Below are 17577 nucleotides of genomic sequence, written 5' to 3'. Positions count from 1 at the left end.
AGCATAGTTTCCTTGAGGGGAGATTTTGCCTGAAATCTGTTGGAATCCTAAGGAAGTTACAAGCAGGATAGACAAAGGAAAGTCAGTGGATGTTGTTCACTTGGATTTTCAGAAGGCCTTTGATAAGGTGCCACACATGAGGCTACTAAACAAGATAGGAGCCCATGGTATTACAGGTAAGGTACTAGCGTGGATAGAAGATTGGCTGACTGGCAGAAGGCAAAGAGTAAGAATAAAGGGGGCCTTTTCTTGTTGCCTGCTGGTGACCAGTGGTGTTCCTCAAGGGTCAGTGTTGGGTCTGTTACTTTATACATTATATGTTAATGATCTGGATTACAGAATTGATGACATTGTGGCCAAGTTTGTGGATGATACAAAGATAGGTGGAGGGGCAGGTAGTGTTGAGGAAGCAGGGAGTCTGCAGAAGGACTTGGACAGGTTGGGAGAATGGGCAAAGAAGTGGCAGATGGAATACAGCATAGGGAAGTGTATGGTCATGCACTCTGGTAGAAGAAATAAAGGTGTAGACTATCTTCTAAACAGGGAGCAAATTCAGAAATCAGAGGTGCAAAGGGATTTGGGAGTCCTAGTGCAGGATTCCCTAAAGGTTAACTTGCAGGGTGAATCGGTAGTAAGGAAGGCAAATAAAACGTTAGCATTCATTTCGAGAGGACTAGAATATAAAAGCAAATATGTAATGTTGAGGCTTTAAAACGCAATGAGCAGACAACATTTGGAGTATTGTGAGCAGTTTTGGGCCCCGTGTCTAAGGAAGGATGTGCTGGCATTGGAGGGGGTCCAGGGGAGGTTTATAAGAATGATCCCAGGGATGAAATGGTTAACATATTGAGAGTGTTTGATGGCTCTGGGTGTGTACTCACTGGAGTTTAGAAGGATGAGGGAGATCTCCTTGAAACTTGACAAATATTGAAAGACCTGGATAGATTAGATGTGGAGAGGGTATTTCCGGTAGTGGGAGAGTCTAGGACCAGAGGGCACAGCCTCAGAATAAACAATGTTCCTTTAGAACAGAGATGAGGAGGAATTTCTTCAACCAAAGGGTGGTGAATCTGTGGAATTCATTGCCACAGGTGGCTGTGGAGGCCAAATCATTGGGTATGTTTAGAGCGGAGGTTGATAAGTTCTTGATTAGTAAGGGTGTCAAAGGTTACAGGGAGAAGGCAGGAGAATGGGATTGAAAAAGAAAAATAAATCAGCCATGATTGGATTGTAGAGCAGACTCAATGGGCCCAATGGTCTAATTCTGCTCCTATGTTTTATGGTCTATCACCAAGAGTCACTGGCAGAGTACCGAAGAACAGAGATACAAGAGACTGCAGATGCTGGAATCTGGAGCAACACACAATATGCTGGAGGAGCTCTGCAGGTCAGGCAGCATTTATGGGAGGGAAATGGACAGTAGACATTTCAGGTTGAGACCCTACAACTGCACTGAAAAATCAAGGGGAGGTAGCCAGTATGAAAAGGTAGAGGGAGTGGTGTACTCTGCCTCGTTTCATGAAGCCAATGGCCAGCCCTTTTGTTTTGCTGACATTGAGGGAAGGGTTGTCTTGACACTATGCCACTAGGCTCTCTACTTCTTGTACTTCAACTCGTCACTGTTTGAGATCCGGCCAACTACAGTGGTGTCATCTGAGAACTTGTAGATGGAGCTAGGGCAGAATCTGGCCACACTGTATTGATGATTGCACAACGTTCAGCAATATTTGCAAGTCCTCAGATAATGAAGCAGTTCACAACCAAATTCTGCAAGACCCAAACAATATTCAGACCTGCACTGATGAGTGGCAAGTTACATTTGTGTCACACAAGCTAGGCAATGACGATATCCAATAAGTGAAAATCTAGTTATCACCCTCAGACATTTAATGGCATTACCATCATTGAATCCCCCCACTATCAATATGTGGGGGTTACCACTGACCTGAAACTGAACTACAATCCGGTGGCAAATAACTGACCTCCTAACACCCCAAAGGCTGTCCAGCATCTTCAAGGCTCTAGTCAGCAGTGTGATGCAGTACTCTCCACTTGCCTGGAGGAATGCAGCTTCAACAACACTCAAGAAGCTCGACGCTATACTGGACATAGTAGCCCGCTTGATAGGCACCCCATGCACAACCATTCACTCACGGCACCAACGATATACAGTAGCAGCAGTTTGTATCATTTACAGGATGCACTGCAGCAATTCACCAAGACTCCTTAGACAGTACCTTCTAACCCACAACCTCTATCAACTAGAATGACAATGGCTCAAAAGCATGAGAACAACAACACCTCCAAGCCACACACCACACTCACTTGGAAATATATCCCCATTCCTTCACCGTAGCTGGGTTAAAATCCTGAAGCTCTCTCCATAACAGCATTTGTGAGCATACCCACACCTCAAGGGCTGCAGGGTTTCTAGCTCACTACCACCTTCTCAAGGGCAACTAGAGATGGGCAATTAAGTGCTGGCTCAGCCTACGAAGCCCACATCCCTTGAATGAAAGATATAATATAGGAAAAGTTGGAAAATAGGCATGTAGACCATCACAAATCATCTAGCATATCACAATTAAAATATACATATTGCATTATCATCTATGATATTAAATAATGACAATTAGTACTTACAAAGCCCAGAGAACTAATGAGAGACAAGATCTGGCCCGGAGTGCGGTAGTAATCCAGTTTTGGATTAATCATGGAAGGTGTGTTCAGAATATCCATCATGTTTATTTCTTGAAACAAAAATGCAGTGTTGGAAAATATTAAGTGGCCAGCTTGGTCTTAATTGGAACACAACAATTTCATTTTTAAGTTTATATATAATCAGAAATTCCAGCACTTCAGTTCCACTTATTGCACAATATAAATTTATCTAGTTTGTTATGTAAAATTCACAGCAATCAATTTCACTATTACCTCTGTTCAGAGTAACTCTGGAGAGACCAAAGTCAGTTAATTTGATGTGGCCCTGGTTAGAAATTAACATGTTGTCTGGTTTCAGATCTCTAAAAGAAACCAGAAGATCAGATTAAATTGCAATTCAAGAATATATCAAATATGCCCCGTTATAATCTCTTCTCAATAGGCCCACTTAAGTAAATACACACACACACAAAAAACAAAGGTGCAATTACACAGCTAATACTAATATATAGGATGCCAGAGTAACAAGAATACCAAGGAGAAAATTTGTAAGGAAATTAAAAAGAATGTGCAAGAATAAACCCAGTAACTACAGATCAGGCAATTTAACTTGAGCAATGGAGAGAAAGTTCCAGAAACAATAATCAGAGACAGAATTAGCAGTCACTTAGACAAGTGCTAATCAATTAGCAGACAGCAAGGATGGATTTGTTCAAGTCAAATTGTGCCTAATTAACTTGATGGTAGTTTTTGTGGAAGGAATAGAGAGGGTCAATAGGAAAACATGGATGACATAATAGATGTGGACTTTTAGAAGGTATTTGATAAAGTGTCACATAATAGACACCATCAAGACTGAAGGTAGTGCAATTACAGGGGGTTATACCATCATGGATCGAAAATTAGCCAAGTGACAGAACACAGTATGAGAGAAATATTGCTTTTCAAGCTGGAGGGAGGTATACAGCAAATTTCCCCAAATTTTGGGGCAAGGACATCTGCTTCTCTCAATATACAATAAAGATTTGCATCCAAAATCACAAGACAAAAACTGACCTGGGGAACATAAGGAGTACATTCAGTCCCTCAGGCATGTTCTTATATGTTAAGTGCACATCCAATATCTAATGCAATAGTGGCAGTGCAATATTTGGCTGAATGAGCTGCAATTAATCCTGTTGTATGTCGAGCTAGTAGATTGCAGCTCACACAAAAGCTGGCCTCAAGAGCAATAGTATGTGACATTAAGCAAATCCAATCCACATTGTTCTGCACTAACACGTCAGTATGGGAATGGGGAGAATTAAAATGGCTAGCAACCGAAGGCTCCAGACAGCCATGGTGGAAGGACGCACAGGTGCTCAGCAAAGCAGTTGCTCAGTCAGTGTCTGGTCTCACTGTTTGTGACTTATGTAGGACTGGACATTGTAAAGCTGGCTGACAGAGTTAGTGGAACAGTCAAAGAAAAAAAGTGTATTGTTAGCAAATCTGTGAAAAATGACTACATTTTTGGAGAATGTCACCAAGGGGCATCACACAGATGGTCACATCAAGACGTGAAACAGGAAAAGATAACCCCGATCCCAAAGATACATGACACCTTGTGCATCGTTACTCAGATGCTCCCTACCCAACAAGAGCAATGCCTTCTCACAGGATGGTGGTAAGCCCAAAGAGCTTTTAGAGATGTCATTGATAATGGTGGAGGATCAGAAAAGAATCCTTTTCTGTAGATAGTCTTAGAGAGTCCTGGAATCATGGAGAACGAAGCGCAGGTGAGATGGAAATTAAAACAGGGGGTTGAGAAAAGGCAGGTAGGATACTTTGTTATCCAACAACCATGGAAGGATACAAACAGCTTGTCCACATGACTCACCACAATTAGGCCACAGATGGCAAAGGTTATACTAGTGAGTCAATGGGCTTTCTAAAGGGAAAGGAGGAAAGCAGCAGTAATAATCAAACTGAAGAAAAAAGATCTATCCACAATATGTTAATCAAAAAGAGGAAAAGAAATAGAGAACAAGATTTTTTTTTAAAAAAAGACTTCCAAAGCAGTAACTTCACTTCTTAATCTAATATTCAGCAATTCAGATCAAAGTTGAGAAGTTCTGCATTTGGTCTTAAAATTTCCCAGTTAGGAATAGGAAAGAGTGAACCATCTGGATTTCCAACTCGTTCTCAATACCCAATTTCCATTACAGCAAAAGGAATGATTTTGGATGTGCAGTATGGAGGAGTAGAGAAAACTGTGTTGAGCTTATTATTAACATTCACCATTTTGGCTCACATCTGAAGAAAGCTCATTGAGGCAATCTAATTGGGCTTTCTTCAAACTGTAAATCGTACAGAAATGCAATATGCACATCAGAAAAATGATTAGAAAAATCCAACAGACATTTACTCTTTGCAAATATCAGTTCCGTTTTACTGTACCTATGAATAATTCCATGTCTGTGCAGGTAATCCAATGCTACGGCAACCTCAGAGATGTACTTTACAGCCATGTCTTCATCAAAATAGCCATAAATGTGAAGGAGAGATTTGACATCCCCACCTATAAGATACTCCATAACCTATAGAAAAGAAAGTTAAGTTTGTATCTTGCAGTAAGTTTTGGAAAAATTTAAAATGAGGCTGTTATATATATATAAAATCATGAAGATCTCTTCAAAAGATTTTAAGGTGGCACATCAGGCAGCAAACACTGCATTTCCCAGACTAGCTTCTTCTCTCAAAATATAAATACACCTACACCAAGTACAATAACATGTCTGCACTGTCATGTTTTTAACCACCTAAAGTCAACACTCTGGAACTTCCTTATTAGGCCTCCTGTCCTCCTTTAAAACACAGCAAGAAAAACATTTTAATAAAGTATTTAGTCACTATTCCTAAATTTTCTTCCCTTAACTTGTCATCTGATTATCAATCAAATGTCCATGGGATACTTACATTAAAGACAGTCTATGAATACAAGTTGTTGTTATTTATAAAAAACTCTTAGGCACATAATTAATATTAGAGGACCGGACATTTTCCACAAAGCAACACAATCAAACAGAAATACAGCAGGTACTTACGAGATAAACATTGTTAGCAGACTGTAGGGAGTAATACAAGTGTACAATAAAAGGGCTTTTACTTAGAGCTAGCGCAGCTCTCTCTGCCTGTAATTGGTGCACCATGTTTTTATGTATCAGATCAGCTTTCTTGACAACCTTAGGTGAGAAGAAAAAGAAAAAAAATGAATTTATTTCCATTAAATATTCAAACTTTTTTTGCATACAATGAATATTAGAAATTTTATAAATATAATTCTCTACGTTTTACACCAATTTATCCAGCTGTTAAAATGCATCACCACACATTTTTCAAGAATAAATTCCATTTGCTATCTTAACAACTCATCAATATCACCCTAAAGCTGAAGACTACCCACCTCACTATCAACAGCACTACTGATTTTTGTATCATCTACAAACTCACCAATCATATTTCTTACATTTACATCCAAATCGTTAATCTATACAATGGTTCCAACTTCTATCAGGCTTCCAATAGCAAAGGCAACTCACTGCCTTCTATCACTAAAACAATTTTGGATTCAATTTGCCACGTTGCCCTGGATTTCATACCTATTGGACCAGTTTCCCATGCAGGGCCTTGTCAAAGGTCATAATGTAGACTACATCAATAATACTAACTAACCTCTGGAAAACTTCAAATTAGTCAGATAGGGTCTCTCCTTAACAAAGCCATGCTATCCTTGATTAATCCCTACTTCAAGTGCACATTAACTTTGTCCCACGGAATTTTTCCCCAATAATTTCGCTACCGTTAACGTTAAACTCACTGTAATTACCCCATTGCCCTTCTTGAATGAAGGTACTGCATTTATTGCCCTCCAGTCATCTGGCACCTGCTCTCTAGCCAGAGGTATGAAAAAATTCTGTCAGAGCCTTAGCAATCTTCTTTGTATTCTATAGCAATCTGGGATACATCTCATCAGGCCCAGAGGATTTATCCACATTTAAGCCTGCCAAGATATCTAATAACTCCTCTTTTTCAGTAAATTTGTTCTAGAATTCCACCGCGCCCCCTTCCTGAATTCTCCAACTACAATGCCTTTGTCCATAGAAAATACAGATTAAAAGTATTCACTTAAGACCACACCTATGTCCTCTGGCTCCTTGTGCAGATTGCCACTTTGGTACCTGAAGAGGTCATAGGGCACATCGAGATTTTCCTTAATCTTGCCTGCCAGTGATATTCCAAGCTCTCTCTTTGCCCTCCTAAGTATCTTTTTTTTTTAAACTACCCCTATACTTTCTATACTCCTGTAGGGGTTTGTTTTTTCAGTTCCCTACATCTGCCTTTATTTTTTTTATCTCTAGTATTTACCTTTACCTTCTTTACCCAATCCTCAATATCCCTTGACATGTAGGGTTCCTTAAACATGTTGGCCTTACCTTGCACCTTCTTGGGAAAACAATGGCCCAGAATTCTATTTTAGTTTTGAATGACGCTTACTGGCTATGAGTAGATTTGCCTTGCAAGTAGCTGCTCCTGATCTACTTTTGCTAGATCCTGTTTTATCATATTGAAATCAGCCTTGTTCCAATTCAGGACATTAATTCCCAGCCCATCCTTGTCTATCTTCATATTCCCTCCCTAAACCCTCTGCTTCGTATCTCCTTATGTGGCTTAGCACCAATTGTTAAGACTTGTAAAATGCCATTGGATGTTTTGCTATATTAAAGGTACTATACAAATCTAATTTATTCCTACATTCTACACTACCAAAGTAGCTACAGCATGCAATGTACTCTTGATGAAGGCCTTTAGTTTCCATTGACAAAGGTGAGTTGAGACCATCACCAATGATGAGCTGACTGAGTTCTGAAGGACTCGGAACTGTGTTCAATCATGCTCCCACTTGCCCGCTACAACCGCCAACATGAGGTCCAGTACTGCCCTTTCTCTTAGAGTCAGAGTTATACAGCTGGAAAGCAGTTTCTATGGCCTACCACATCCTTGCCAAGTACCCATCTACAAAAATCTCTGTAGGACTCTTTACATACTGGCTCAAAATAGTTCTCCTGGATGAACTTTAAAATTTCCACCCTATTTAAGCCTTTCACACTAAGGCAATCCCAGTTAACATTGGGGATGTTGAAATCCCCTACAACTATATGATTATTTCACTTTTCTGTGATTTCCCTACCTATTTGTTCCTCTACTTCCTGTTGACTTTGAGGCAAAAGCCTTCCCAACAGCACCACTAAACTCCTCCCATCCCATCATCTGCCAAGATGTTGTACCCAGCTGTACTAGTCACCCCTTCCCCAGAAACGATCCCAGTAAACCAGAAACCTAAGGCCCTCTCTCCTGTACCATCTCTTCAGCCACATATTCATCTGACCCATCCTCCTATTCCTATGCTTACTAGCAAATGGCATTGGATATAATAGAGATAACAAACTTGGAGATCCTCCTTTTTAATCTGCTGCCTAGCTCCCTAAATGAAATTGCAGGACCTCATCCCTCTTTTGACCTGTTATTTTTGTCAATGTGAATCACAACCTGTTTACCCTCCCCCTTTAGAATCACTTCTGCAGCTACTGAAACACCTGTCTGCTTCCTAGCTTATAAAATCTCTAGCAAAAAAAAAACAGGATGCTGGAGGAACTGAGCAGGTCAGGCAGCATCTGTGGAGGGAAATGGACCCTTCAGCTGGACTCTAAAATCCTTAGTCTATCTTTTCATCCAAGTCATTAATATAAACCGTAAATTGCTGAGAGCCCAGCACTGATCCCTGTTACACCCCAGATCTATCAACCTGAAAATGACTAATTTACTCTGGCTGTTTTTAAAACATACCTCTGTTGGCCCCCCGCCCCTCCTTTCTTGAACATTACTAATAAAATGCTAGCTTTTAAATAAAAATTATTCACTTCAAATAATGGGCCCATGTCCAAAAAGCCATAACCTCTTCCCTTTACAAATGCCAATTAACACCGCCAATTTCTGCTTACATTTGAGATTTCTAATAACAGTATCTTCCATTTATTTTACGAACCCATCTCAGTTGTTACTTAAAGGCAGCATTATCAACAACGAGTCTGACACTTTTAACAACTTTGATCCTTTTTTCAGCTTGACTTTTCCAGTCAAGTTTTCAGTTCTGCAAACAATATTGTGGAATGGAGTTCTGTCATAATCCCCTTCCTTCGATCAGCAGCACTGCTTTTTTTAAAATACTCAACGAAAAGGGTATCTGAAGCAAATGCAGTGCATGAAATCAGCCTGTAAAGTGTGTATCTGAGAAGTTAAAAGCATCTTGCGTCTAAGCAAAAACTAAACCCTCCTAAACCTGTTTCTGTACCAATCCCCTGAAGCATGCCCAAACATGACTAAATGTCAGAAGAAAATTGCAGTCTCCATATGCACTTAAACACCAACACCGAATAACATAACGTCGCTTGTTCAGTCTTGATTACAGAAAACCTTCGGCTATCGTACTTCAGCTGGCCACCGGATCCAGTACTTGCCTTGACAGCATACAGCTTATTCTCGTCGTGTTTCTTCCGAGCCAGGTACACTTTGCCGAACGCCCCGCGGCTGATGGGCTTGATGATAAAGAAGTCCTCGATGCTGGGGGCTGCCGGCACCTTTACTGCCTTCACGTCCCTGTACGGGGCGGCAGGGCAAGCGTCACCGTTACCTGGAACGTCCATCTCCCAATCGGATGCCGCAGAACATTCGCCGCGGTTCCCAGCGGACACCCGGCGCGCGACTCCGCGCGGCCGCTCTTCAAAACATTTTCAAAAGTTCCGCTGGGGTCCTTCGGCCAACGGTTAACTTTGGTTGACTTGACGCTTTAATAACATGTCGTGCTGGAATAGAGACCCGGTATTAATAAGGGAATGCATTTCAAGAATGGTTGTTATTACTTTTATATATCGTTTTAATTTTTTTTAAATTCTCTCTCAAGCACGTGTTTTTGAGAAATGTGATCAGGCACGGCTGAAGCTGCTTTTACGGGGTCCTGGGACCGGGCCGGTGTGCGGCCGGAGGGATGGAGTTGGTGTTAGTGCCGTATCTGGATGTTTGCGCTGCTAAAGACTGCGGGCGTTTCAGTGGTTTGCAGCTCGGTGCGTTAACATCGTGCGGTGAAGCTGATCGAACAGGTGAGAGCAGCCCTCAGTCCGGAGCCGCAGCAGCAGAGCATCGCGCTGATGCAGCGAGGTTCCCCCTCTTTCGGTGGACTTGGTCTTCTGTTTGCTGCTCAGTGTAACATACCTGCCTTGGGACATTTTTAAAGAGTCTGCATCCACGGAATTATTAAAGTTTGGAGGTAATCTGTCTGTCCTGTCTCTGTTGACGCTTAGAAACATCATTAGTTTTGTAAGTCTTTTCATCCTCCAGTATCTATCCTACTGCCTTTCGACCACGCATTCGGCTTTCACCACCTGGACATGTGGAGGGTCCCAGATCTCAACAGCTGAATGTAATTCTTTTTTTTGTCCGAGATAGATCTTTTGCCAATTATACCGAATCCACATTGGTGTTTGTAGCCACAAGAAATGCAGATGCTGGAACGTGGAGCAATATTAGTGCTCCATATTGGAGTTTGATCTTCTCACCCTGTGTACTCAAAGGCTCTCACCAGTTTGAAAAATGGAATCTGAAGATGCTGGACAAGTTCAAATAGATCAGACAGCATCTGTGGAAAGAGAGGAAAAAAAACAGATTTTACATTTCAGGTTGTTGATTTGATATATTAACTCTCTCCATAGATTATATTAATCCTTATTAGTTTTTAATTACTCTGTTAAATTTCATATAATCTTCAAAGTTTTTAATTCATTTGTTGCAGTTCCTCAGCAAATGAAGTGACTCGTGCCATGCCTGCATGCAGCGAGACCTAAACAATATTCATAAGTAGCAAGTAACAATCACAGCACAAAAATGCCAGGCAATGACTATCTCCAGCAAGAAAGAGCCTAACCTCCTATCCTGGAACTTCAACAGCACTATGAAAGTACCTTTACCATTGCCATGTCCAGCTTATCCTTGGGGTCACCATTATCCAGAATCTCAACTGGACCAGCCATATAAATACTATGGCTACTAAAGCAAGTTAGAGATGAGGTAACACACCAAGGCTTTTCCACCATCTACAAAGAGCAAGTCAGGAATCTGATGGAATACCTTCTGCTTACCTAGATGAATGCTGTGCCAACAAGAAACTCAACACTATCCAGGACAAAGCAGTCCACTTGATTGGCACCCTGTCAACTTAAGCATTCATCTCCTTCACACTGGTTGCAGTGTGTACCATCTATAAACTGCACTGCAGCTGATCGCTCAGGCTAATCCCTCACTAACCCCTAAACCTGCGACCTCTACCACCTAGAAGGATATGGGCAGCTTGTGCAAGGGAACACCACCATTTGCAGGTTTCCCTCCAAGTTGCACACCATACTGACTTGGAAATATATCGCCTGTCTTTGATTGTCACTGGGCCTAAAGCCTCGAACTCAAAACAACACCATGAAAGTACCTTCACCAGAAGGACTGCAGCAGTTCAAGAAGGTGGCTCAGCAGCACTTTTTTTCAAAGCATTTAGATATGGCCTAATGTCCAGCTCCTGAAAAGTATTTAGAAAAAATCTATTAAAACATGGTTGAATGTGCTACCTAATAGAAAATTGTTACTTTTGTCCTTCATTCAACTGAGTGATTTCAGTAAAAATAAGTCAAAATGCATGTGTAGCTGTGGTCATCCCAGGGAAACTAACAAAATAGTATCTCAGGTTCATAAACAGGATCATTAAACATAGAAGAGTACAACACAGGATCATGAGTAAAGAAATTGGGATAATTTGTGCAAAGCTGCAGTTGGAGCACTTTCAGTAATGTTTTCATTGGGCCATGTGGTTTGTGGTATGACAGACAGGTGTGGTTCTTGGAAGATCAGCAGCCAAACTCCTATATCAGAAGATTATGGGTTCAAACCCAATCCTAAGATTTGAAACCATAATCTAAGATGATGCTTCAGTGGTATATCAAGATATGCTACACTGACATGTCATCTTTGTACATTAAACCAAAATATGTCAAAGTTCTCTCACAGGATTCAATAAAGGGCAGAGGTACAATACTTAAACCTCAACCATTGTCACGATAAACAGACTATGCATTTATCTATATCGTTGTCGTTTCTATGCTTAAAAAGGCTGTCATATTTCTCTTCATCAGTTTTACATTCTTGACCAAAATATACCATATACGTCCTAATATTTTCCTTTATCCACAAATTCAGAGTAAGTTTCTGAGAGACAAGGTGCTATAAACAATAAAGGAAGCATAGGGAAAATCAAAACACTTGCATAGAAAGAAGAAGTGTTGGGTCAAAGCTGGACTTACAGAGAGAATGCTGCAAAAATGTGAGAAGTATACAGATCGAATAAATCATTGTTTAAAACAGTGAAAATAACAAAATATATGCATCCTCACTTTAAAAAGGACCACTAGTCTTTATTTGCAATACAGTGATTTGTAATCTTTTCATCTCCAAGTAAAAATATCCTTCAATTGTGTACACATAACTTTGATCCTCTTGTGTAATGGGAAAAGAATGGTGCAGAAATAGTTTAGGTTAAATATACATCAGAAAATAAATCAATCACACCACACAGGGATCTTTCAATATATCTGATTTGTGCAGATGTATTGTACATGTTAGAGTTTAATATTTATGAGCAGCCAATGTGTTCATACATCGAGTGCTAGGATTCTGATACATGAGTGAGAAAATTGTGCCAAAAATAACCTGCCCATGAATATAGCTGCCTGGTTAATTATTAGACCAATTGGCAAAAATTGCCTGAAAAATCAATTTGTGGTGATATTTTTTAGCCAATATGTGGCTAATTTTTTTGGCTTTGGCTTTAATTTCAAAAAAATAACTGCTTGAAGGCAGTAAACAAAGCATCAAAATAAGACCACAGAAATTACAACATACAACAAGGTGACTTAGTTCACTGCATTTGCACTGGTCATAAATCTTCAGCTGGAGTAATTTATCTACTCTTTCCCTAGGTCCCTTATGTACTTACTGTTCACATAAAAAGCTTCAGAAATAATTTGGGGTAATCGATAACATATGTAACTAAATGAAATAAGGAAGAGCTCAGACAACAAAAAGGAAGGGCATCAAAAGGAGAAAACTGAATTTAAAATAGGAAATGCTACTGCCCACGCACCCCTTAAAAACACAAAAAAGAGCACAGGAACAGGCCCTTTGGCCCATCATGTCTGCACTGACCGTGATGCCAAATTAAACTAATCCCATCTGCATGCACTCCAATCCAGGCAACATCATAGTGAACCTCTTTTGCACCCTCTCCAAAGCCTCCACATCCTTCCTGTAATGCGGTGACCAGAACTGCACACATATTCCAAATATTGGTCTAACCAACATGACTTGCCAACCTTTATACTCATTGCCTCAACCGATGATGGCAAACATGCTGTATGAATTCTTTACCACCCTATCCACTAGTGTTGCCACTTGCCCCCCAAGATCCCTCTGTACATCAATGTTCCCAAGGGTTTGTATACTTTCCTCTTGCATGTGACCTCCCAAAATACAACATCTCACACTTGTCTGGATTAAAATTTAGCTCGAGGGAAAAAAATAAATAATATCTTTGTTTATTTTTCATATAAAACCCAGGACCACATATGGATAATTGACCAATCAGATGATACATTTCGTAGCGAGAATTCATCTTTGCTTATTACTGCAGTGAAAGCATATCAAAATGAAAAAGAACAGTTTGAATATAAATCATATTCTAGGTTAAATATGTGACTACATTTCAAAAGTACATAATTAGCCATACACTCCCAGACATCTCAACGTTGTGAAGGATGTTATGTAAGTGAAAATCATTCTTTTTGTTTTGGTCTTTAGACATATACACGAGAGGAATGGAGTATAAATGTCAATGCTGATAAGTCATACAAAATCACTTACTTCTGCCAGCAGATTTATGTATTTCTATGTGTATATTTAATGCTTTTTTCTACCAGGACTCCCAATTTATAATTTGGATGCCCCTAGATCACTGCTGTGCAAACAATATGAACATTCAGTAATAGAAGCAGAAAATACTGGAAATATTTTGTAGGTGAAACAGCAGCTGAGAAAAACAGAAACAATGACATTTTATCAGAACTTACTGAATATTTCCAGCAATTTCTGTTTTTATTTCAGGTTTCCAGCGTGGGCAATAGTTTCATTTATATCATAATGTTTAGTATATATCTTACTGGTTTTCACTTTATTTTACTCCTTTTTACTCATGGTATGTTTAGCTTCTGTCCCAGCCCACCATTTTGGTAGGTTCTCAAAGATTTGTCCCAGATTGATGATATGCCCAGAGATCAAAGAGAAAGTATTTTTATTTCAGCTGTTGCTCTCACTACATGAGCCTCCTTGTAGCTTGAAATACTGTGCTGTTGTTCCTTCAGAACATAGAAGGATAAGAATTCAGTATCATGTTTTTTAAGTAATGAAATGTTTTCAGAGGCAGCATTGTGACTGAGTATTCTCTCTGGTTGAGGAGTGTGACAAACTATCAATATAAATAGAATTAGGAGAAGGTTAGAAAAAAAATTCAGTTAATATATGGCAGGGATATTACACAGCACCCAACAAAGACCTAAAACAGCCAGAAAAGTGTGTGTGTGTGTGTGTGTGTGTGTGTGTGTTCCTGCACGTACACATGCAGGCATCTACCTTAAAATATTAATTATATAATGTCTTGAGTTAACAATTTCCTTATCAGAGTTCATTTTAGGTATGTCAAGTCAGTGTTGATTAAAAGCAAACACTTAATCAAACATGGGCAGCACAGTGCCATAGTAGTTAGTACTGCTGCCACATGGCTTCAGGGACCCAGGTTTAATCGGACCTTCAGTGCTGTTCTTGTGGAGTTTCACATTCTCCTCGTGACTGTGCGGGTTTCCGCCAGGTGTTCCAGTTTCCTCTCAGATCCAAAAGACATGTCAGTTTGTTGGTTAATTGGCTATTGTAAGTTACCCCTGGTGTAGGTGCATAGTAGGAGAATCTGAGGGGATCTAATGGCATATGACAGAACAGCTACAGTGAAAATAAGGAAGGAGGACCGAGATTTGTGGGTTTACTCTGCTGAGAGCCAGCATGGACCCAATGGGCCAAAATACCTTATTCTGTGTCGAAATAAGTAAGTGGATAAATAAGTGCTGGATAGGATACAGAGAGCATTTTAAACTGGCATTAGTTTACAGAAGCTGGAGGATGGGAAGCTGAGGAAGGACGGGAAGAGGGCAAAGAGTGAATTTTAACAGTCAACCTTGGTACAAATGAGGAAGCAGCAGAAATAAGTACTCATTTAAAGTAGAAAGTAACTGACTTTGTGTTAAAAAGAGGATAGGAGGGTACGTAGGACACCACAGCCACAAATACTGTCTGAGACAATGGCTGGATAGGGTATATTTCAGGAACAGCTTCTTCCCCTCTGCCAAGAGATTTGTGAACGGTCCACGAACCCATGAACACTACCTCATTATTCCTCTTTTGCACAATTTATTTATGTGTAGCTTATAGTAATTTTTATGTCTATATATCTTGCACTGTACTGCTGCCGCAAAACAACAAATTTCATGACATGTCAGTGATAATAAACCTGATTCTGAAGTTTCTGGCAGACACCAAACTGAATATTTAATGTCTAATATTTAGTAAAAGTTCAAGCTCATGTGGCTATCAGAAAAGCTGTTTAATGACCTGGAGACAGGAATGGAAGAGGTAGAATCTCAGGTTATTAGTATACATGGAAGCTTGTCTTTGGAAAATGTCACTATGGAGCTGAATATAGATGACCAAGATATAGATATAGAGATTGTGGCCAAGGACCTTGAGTGACACCAGAGTTAATAATGGAGAAGTAGGAAGCAAAGTAATGGTAAAATTGCCCTGACTATGGTGGAATAGACAAGCATCGAATCAAGTGAAGCAATCACACTGAGCAGAACAGTGGAGAAAGGGCGATCAAGGAAGGTTGTAAGATTAGCAATGTCAAAGATGGGTGCATTAGAACAATAGGAAGAGATACTTCACTATGGTAAACCATAGAGCAAATAGAAATAGCATGGAAACAGGCCCATTGAGTCCATGCCAACAGTCAATTACCCACTTATACTAATCCTACCTTAATCCCATTTTTTATTTCCCCTACATTCTCCTCAACTCCCTCCAGTTTCTACCACTCATCTACACACCAGGGGAAGTTAAATTAACCAACCAACCTGTATGTCTTTGGGATGTAGGAGGAAACCAGAGTATCCAGAATACTACCACAAAGGGAGAATGTGCAAACTCCACACAGACAGGACCTGAGATCACGATTAAACCCACTGTGAGGCAGCTGCTCTACTAGCCATGCCACTGTTCTACCCTAATCCCATAATTTGAGATTTTAGAGCTGTTTCACCACTGCAGCAGGTTCAGAAACATGAGAGTCTACCGTGAAGAGGAAAAGATGAGCATGGATTTATGTGGATAAGGGCTGAGTGATGCAGAACAACATGTTCAATATGTTTGTAAAAGAAAACACAGAATGATCCTGGCATTATAAATAAAACAAAGGACATTTAAATGAATTATATAAGAATATTATCTTAGTTCCAAAATTGTGGTTGATGTAAATGGAATTGCTATATTTCCAGTTGCAGAACTGAGGACATCCGTCAAGGAGGTTTGGTGTATAATTAAAAAGAAAATATTGTTAATCTGAAATAAAAATAGAAAACGCTGGAAACACTCAGCAAGTCAGACGACATCTGTGGAAACATTAATTATGTTTTTTTTTACATATGCTGCTTAACCTGTGGGTTGTTTCTGGCTTTTTCTCTTGCAATATGATTGTCAGGTATGGAGTAGTGAGGATAAGTTTCTAATAGTTACAGAAAATAACGAGTGATATTGCCTCAAAAAACAAAAATAAATGTGAGGAATATTTAAACTGTATCTTTTTCCATGTTGTCAGCTTCTCTTCCAATCATGCCCATGAATATTTCCTGATGAGCACATCTTTTTCAGTGCTCATAAGATCTTTTCAGTATGTGTACCTGATGTTGAACTATACTGTTGATATGAAACTTCCTGCATTCATAAAGAACTCAAAACTTCATTCCTTTTGCTCCCAATTTCCACTCTGCTCTCACCTTCACATTCTCCATCTCTGACTCTACCCTTTCTGGATTTCTCTGTTTCCATCTCAGGGTATAGGATAGCGACCAATATCCAAACCAAGCCCACTAACATCCGCAGGTATCTCAACTCTTCTCTCTCCCACCCGTCTTCCTAGAAGGACTCCATTCCATTCTCCATCATACTTGCTTTGAGAATGAAACTTTCCACAAAGGTGTATCTGAGATGTCTTCCTTTGCCCTTAACTGTGGCTTCCCCTCTAGCACAGTTGACAATGTGTGTTTCTTCTATTTCTTGCACCTTTGCTCTCAACTCCTCTGCTTCCAACCAGAGCAAGAATAGGATTCCCCTGGTTCTTACTTTCCACCCCACTAGCCTCTACATTCAAAAGATCATCCTTTGCCATTTCTGCCACCTTCAACAAGATTCCATCACTACATAGTTCTACCCCTCTCCTTATCTTTCAGCATTCTGAAGGGACCATTCCCTATTTGACTCTCTGGTTGGCCCTTCCATCTACACCAATTACTCCCCTTTACACGATAATTTCCAATGTAATCACAGGAGATGCTTTTTTTTTAGCTCATCTTTTCCACCAAAGAGGGACCTAAATAGTGCTTCCAGGTGAAGCAACAATTTACTTGCACT

General features: G+C 40.0%; 1 protein-coding gene across 2 annotated transcripts in view; it reads right to left on the bottom strand.

Annotated features, from left to right (window-relative positions):
- The window catches only part of mastl (microtubule associated serine/threonine kinase-like), a 37443-nt gene extending 28042 nt beyond the window's left edge, over positions 1 to 9401 (bottom strand). For both annotated transcript variants that reach the window (XR_007956325.1, XM_052015657.1), the window contains exons 1-5: positions 9216 to 9401; positions 5745 to 5882; positions 5098 to 5237; positions 2935 to 3023; positions 2644 to 2750 (exon numbers count right to left, since the gene is read on the bottom strand). Coding sequence is in view for 1 of the 2 variants with exons in the window: in XM_052015657.1 (XP_051871617.1) it covers positions 2644 to 2750; positions 2935 to 3023; positions 5098 to 5237; positions 5745 to 5882; positions 9216 to 9401 (660 nt within the window). In the remaining variant the exon portion in view is untranslated. The remainder of the gene's footprint in view (positions 1 to 2643; positions 2751 to 2934; positions 3024 to 5097; positions 5238 to 5744; positions 5883 to 9215) is intronic.
- Positions 9402 to 17577: the final 8176 nt, after the last annotated feature.

Source organism: Pristis pectinata, chromosome 5, assembly GCF_009764475.1.
Source record: "Pristis pectinata isolate sPriPec2 chromosome 5, sPriPec2.1.pri, whole genome shotgun sequence".
NCBI classification, from domain to species: domain Eukaryota; kingdom Metazoa; phylum Chordata; class Chondrichthyes; order Rhinopristiformes; family Pristidae; genus Pristis; species Pristis pectinata.
The sequence above is the reverse complement of the archived record's forward strand: the minus strand, read 5'-3'. Positions and strand labels throughout refer to the sequence as shown.